Source organism: Palaemon carinicauda, chromosome 43 (genome assembly GCF_036898095.1).
Source record: "Palaemon carinicauda isolate YSFRI2023 chromosome 43, ASM3689809v2, whole genome shotgun sequence".
NCBI lineage: Eukaryota > Metazoa > Arthropoda > Malacostraca > Decapoda > Palaemonidae > Palaemon > Palaemon carinicauda.
Window position 1 is genome coordinate 48,436,408 of NC_090767.1, and position 6,434 is coordinate 48,442,841.

The 6,434-nt window shown below is 28.9% G+C and overlaps 1 protein-coding gene across 1 annotated transcript in view; it reads left to right on the forward strand.

Annotated features, from left to right (window-relative positions):
* The first annotated feature begins 3,317 nt into the window (after positions 1 to 3,317).
* The window catches only part of LOC137633840 (locomotion-related protein Hikaru genki-like), a 149,392-nt gene continuing 146,275 nt past the window's right edge, over positions 3,318 to 6,434 (forward strand). The window contains exon 1 of the mRNA XM_068366081.1: positions 3,318 to 3,326. Coding sequence (XP_068222182.1) covers positions 3,318 to 3,326 — 9 coding nt within the window. The remainder of the gene's footprint in view (positions 3,327 to 6,434) is intronic.

Genomic DNA, 6,434 nt, shown 5'->3' on the forward strand with positions numbered 1-6,434 from the left:
CAGTTTTTATTTCGGTGAGATAAGGAAACTAAAATATTTCTATACAAACAAATATGTTCAGGTATGATTCTTTTTTAGGTTTTGATTTCAGTGATATAAGGAAACTAAAATTTTTTTTTTTTTTTTTTTTTTTTACAAAAAAATACGTTTACGTAAAATCCTATTTCAGTTTTGATTTCAGTAAACTAAAATCTTTTCATATGAACAAATATGTCTAAATATAATCCTATTTTAGTTCTGATTTCAGTGAGATAAGGAAACTAAATTTTTTTATACAAACATATATGTTTACGTTTAATCCTACTTCAGTTTTTATTTCGGTGAGATAAGGAAACTAAAATATTTTTATACAAACAAATAGCTTTTCGCATAATTCTATTCTAGTTTTAATTTTGGTGAGATAAGGAAACTAAAATATGTTTAAACAAACAAATATCTTTACGCATAATCCTACTTCAGTTTTGATGTCAGTGAGATAAGAAAACTAAAAAATTTTTATACATTCAACTCTGTTTACGTATAATCCTATTCTAGTTTTGCTTTCAGTGAGATAAGGAACCTAAAATCATTTTATGCAAACAAATATGTTTACTTATAAACCTATTTAAGTTTTGCTTCCAGTGAGAGTAGGAAACTAAAATCTTTTTATAAAAACAAATGTGTTTATGTTTAATCCTATTACAGTTTTGATTTCAGTGATATAAGGAAACTAAAATCTTTTTATACAATTAAATATGTTTACGTACAATCCTATTTCAGTTCTGATGTCAGTGAGATGGAGAAACTAAAATAATTTTATACAAACAAATATGTTTATGTATAAACCTATTTTAGTTTTGATGTCAGTGAGATAAGGAAACTAAAATCTTTTTGTACAAACATATATGCCTACGTATAATCATAATTCAGTTTTAATGTCTCTGAGATAGGGAAACTGAAATTTTTCTTCATGAACAAATATGTTTACGTATAATCTTATTTCAGTTTTGATTTCAGTGAGATAAGAAAACAAAAATCTTTTGATACAACAAATATGTTTACGTATAATCCTATTTCGGTTTTGATGTCAGTGAGATAAGGAAACTAATATTTTTTATACAAACAAATATATTCATTTATAGTCCTACTTCAGTTTTGATTTCAGTGGTATAAGAAACTAAAATCTTTTCATTTAAACAAATATTTTTGCATATAATCCTATTTCAGTTTTGATTTCAGTGAGGTAAGTAAACCAGAATCTTTTCATATAAACAAATATGTCTACGTATAATCCGATTTTAGTTCTGATTTCAGTGAGATAAGGAAACTAAAATCTTTTCATACAAACAAATAGGTTTACCTATAATGCTATTTTATTTCTTATTTCAGTGAGATAAGGAAACTAAAATCTTTTCATACAAACAAATAGGTTTACCTATAATGCTATTTTATTTCTTATTTCAGTGAGATAAGGAAACTAAAATCTTTTCATACAAACAAATAGGTTTACCTATAATGCTATTTTATTTCTTATTTCAGTGAGATAAGGAAACTAAAATCTTTTCATACAAACAAATAGGTTTACCTATAATGCTATTTTATTTCTTATTTCAGTGAGATAAGGAAACTAAAATCTTTTTATACAAACAAATATCTATATGTATAATCCTATTTTAGTTTTGAAATCAGTTTGATAAGCAAACTAAAATTTTCTCATGCAAACAAATACGTTTTCGTATAATCCTATTTCAGTTTTTATTTCAGTGAGATATGGAGACTCAAATCTGATCAAAGCACTGAAATTATGTATGGAAAGGGAAACCAAAATGGATATAAGAAAAAAAATGTGGAAATAAAGTAAAGAAAAGATAAAGAAATAAATTACCTTTAATACAATCGGAATATTTATCCGAGTTAAAATAAAACAAAAAAGTCAAACAATTTCTAATCAAGATAGCCAATCCATAGCAAAGAAATTTTCATTGATCAACCTAAAAAATTATTAGTTCATTGCAACTCCTTTGATTGACTTTGAAATAAAACAACAACAACAATAATAATAATAATAATAATAATAATAATAATAATAATAATAATAATAATAATAATAATAATAATAATAATAATAATAAAAATAATAATAATAATAATAATAATAATAAGAAGAAGAAGAAGAAGAAGAAGAAGAAGAAGAAGAAGAAATATCCAACAATATCACGAAAATCAAATTTGTGGAAACCATAGAATTTTGGCAAAGGAATTAAAGAAATCTTATAGAGAGAGAGAGAGAGAGAGAGAGAGAGAGAGAGAGAGAGAGAGAGAGAGAGAGAATATAAGTTATATGGGATTTATTTGATTTATTCTAGGTTTTCTGACATCCTCCAATCGATGTTCATCATCGATATCATTTTCTTTAGTAAAATATTAAAAGGAAATTAAATTCAAAACCCTAAAAACAAACAAATCAATACAGAAGTCAAATAGCTTTCAGAAGACCTGCTTCTGAAATAGATCTAAAATGCCACTAGCATTGAACAACACATCCTGCCCAAGAATTTTGGTAAGGATGAACCTACTATTCCCACCTCGATCCTCAAACAGACATCTATCGCTTAACTACCTAGGAATGGGGTATTCCGTCAAAATATGCCTCACTGTCAGGGGTACCAAACAGTCATCACAATATGGCTGGCCAATGTGAAGCCGACATAGCGTAGTCTCCCACTTTCAGCGGGGCTTTGTGTTATTCCTCCAAGTAGATATAACACTCGTTATTTACCTAATCTTATTTCCATATAGAGTATCCCAGTACTGCTGCCAAATATTATAAAACCAACTCTTTATGCATAAGTAAAAGTCATTACAATGCAATTCAGTCAGAGCTTTCTTTGCCACTCTATCCGCCTAGTTAATTTCAGGCACAACTATGTGTGCCGGAACCTAGCAAAATGCAACTGATATATCTTTCATCTGAATAATAAATAGCAACTCTAAAATCTTTAGAAATAAAGCGTACTCTGGAATTTAAAACGTATTAAGCTTGTAAGAAACTTCCTGCATCACTAAAAATTGCAAAAGCCCCCTTCTTTAACGCTATTTGCTCAGAAACATTCTCTATGGCATATAGTTCGGTAGTAAATATAGACGAAAATAGGGAAGTGCACTACTACAATTAAAGGGGCTGCTATGTAATTTGAATTAAATGGCAGCAGCAGATTTGGAACCATTAGTAAATATAAAATTCAACTTACTATGTCCTTCAACATGTTCCATTAAAACAGAAGGGGCTTCTAAGTCAGTCATGTTCTTAATGATGTCAATAAAATATGTGTAGAAAGATGTCTCTGGTAATTTCCATGGAATGGTGTGTGATATCCTTAAAGGAAGAATATTATTTTTATCTCTATCATAACTGTTTATTAACTGTTCTACCCTCATAAGGTTGAGGAGATTTTAAGTTCAACTCATAATACCTTGAATGCATTACAAGGTTTGCAGTCTGAAAGGCAAAAGAGTATGAAAGTCTTTTCTACTTTAAAAATACTGGACATTACAAAACCTTCTGTGAAGGTCTGAAGGTAATTCGCCAGCGTCAATAGCTAGATTTGAGATGGGCAAAGTTCAAAAGGTTTCTGTGGCTAATCAGACACTAGTATGGTGAATAAAATCTAAAATAGATATTTGGCTTGGTTAGGCTAAGTATATCTAACACGTATAACTATTTTTTTTTTAAATTAAATCTTTCTACAATTTTATAATGTGTGGGTCAAAACTCTTGAAAAAGTTTAGAGCCTTGAGACATATTATTTTTTATAGAATTTTAAGGAAAGGACCCATGTCAGCCTACAATCAAATATAAACCCTAAAAATGTAGCTTCATTTAAACATGCCTTTGATGTACATATATAGTCTGAATGTAGTCCCCGAATACGAAAGTAATTGACAAGTTTTGCTTGGCAAAAAGTTATATGAACCCAATGAATAATTTTATTAATCGAAATTTGCAGGTTTCTCTCAACCATTTCCATTTTAACTCCAGCAAATGATCTAGAGATATATATAAACAGTGTTGAGAGAATATATTATTGAATGACAGAGGATATCCCAATTACGGGCAGTGCAAATTGGGATATAATTAACAAACTACCCTAGGGAACTTCTTCCAGACCTTTACTCTCTGACAGGGTTTTGTCTACCTTCACAGGGCATATAAAGAATAAGCAACCGAAGATGCCTTGGGAAAAACAAATAAGTGTTATTACTGGATGTCAAAATTTATATGTCTTGTAACTTTAACTATGGAAATGAGGTGTTCAGATTCAACTTGAAAATGAACTCTCGATTTAGGCTTGTAAAATTTGGACACTATGAATGCATAGATTATTATTATGTCGCAAAATTCTCTAAAGTGAGCATCATATAAATAAAAAACTTATAATTCATCTTAACCATGACATAATAACTCAATTGAACATCGGTACTTACCCGTTTGTAATGTTTTCTAAAAAAAAAAAAAAAGAAAAAAAAAATCTACTTTCAAGTAAAATAAAAGCATAATAATATTGTTCCCTCTTGACTGTTTCATAGTTTTTCTATGCTGGAAAATATTGAGAAACAAGAACCTGGCGCTCAAAAATCTCTCAATCTTTCAACATTCACCTTGCTCACAGCTTGTTTACACGTGGCATATGCAGCGAGATCTGGCCGCTATTCGTTCCTGAATGCAGACGAGCAACGCCACAATGAACGCTCCGATTAATACAAAAACACAACATGGTCTGTGAATAACATCGTGTTTTCATGGTCCCTCTCAACTGGATGAATAAACAGCATAAGATATATCTTTGTTTATTTATATGTAGTCAGGCCTTCTCCATCATGAGGCTCAATACTACACAGTACTCTATAAGTTGAATCCGTATAGCATCTTAGGGTTATAGCATCTTGCTTTTCTAACTAGGGTTGTAGCTTTGCTAGTAGTAATAATAATAATAATAATAATAATAATAATAATAATAATAATAATAATAATAATAATAATGATAATAATAATAATAATAATAATAATAATAATAATATCAATCAGTTTATATATAATATGTAAATATCCGATAATTCCCCAAATATAACCCGAAAGTCTATCTGTCGTAAGTCAGAATTTAAAAATTTATTAGCATATATACTGTATACTTTACTCCTATGAGTAATGTGGCTAACAAGGTTTTTTTTATGGTATTGATATATCAGAATGGTAATATTTATAATGAGCTTTGAAATAACCACTTAATATGTTAGAAATATAGCGGAGAAAATTACCCAAAACAAAATTTCTCCATATCATATATTTCATAAATGTAGTTGCCCTATGTTATCAATATAGTTTCCTTACGGTACAGAAAGTTATGCAAGGTGGAAAGTTTAGCTGTGCAATGAGCTTTTAGTTGAAAAAAAATAAACAGGGATAATACAAACCATATATTTGCTTTCAAGATAGCAGAAGTGGGAATTAAATAGTTTAGTAAAAGTACTATGGAATTCTATATATGATATATTGTAATAGCTAAGTGAGAATTATAAAGTTGCAAAAAGCAAATGGAGTTATACCACAATCAATAGATACCTTCTTAATGCAGCATTAATCTTCAAACTATTACTCTATAGATATTATTATTATTATTATTATTATTATTATTATTATTATTATTATTATTATTATTATTATTATTATTATTATTATTATTATTATTATTATTATTATTATTTTCTTTTTCTCTTATTAGTTGAGCTACAACATTAGTGGGAAAAGAAAGATGCTATAAGCCCAAGGGCTCCAACAAGGTAAATAGCCCAGTGAGAAAAAAATAAGGAAATAAATAATCGGTATAAAAAGTAATGAAAATTTAGATAAAAATATTTTGAAAACATTAAAAATATCAAAACAGATATTTGATATATAAGCTATAAAAAGGATTTATGTAAGCCTGTTCAATATGAAAACATTTGCTGTGAGTATGAACTTTTGGGAAGATCACTTCACAACTTGGTCCCAAGTGGAATAAAACTTCTAGAGTACTGTGTAGTATTGAGCCTCATGATGGAGAAGGCCTGGCTATTAGAATTAACTGCTTACCTAGTATTACGAACAGCCTCTAAGAACAGTAAACTTTAGTAAAGGAGCTTGAAAAAGTAATCGATAAATGCATTATATATCTGAGCAATGAAATCTCATTCATGCTGCTTAGTACTACACAGTATTCTAGAATTTCATTCCAGCTGTGACCAAGTTGTGGAATGATCTTCCGGAACGGGTGGTTGAATCAGTGGATCTTCAGAAGTTCAAACTCGCAGCAAATGTTTTCATGTTGAACAGGCTTACATAAGTCCCTTTATAGTTTACATATCAAATATCCGTTATAATGTTGTTAATGTTTTTAAGATATTTTATCTTAATTTCT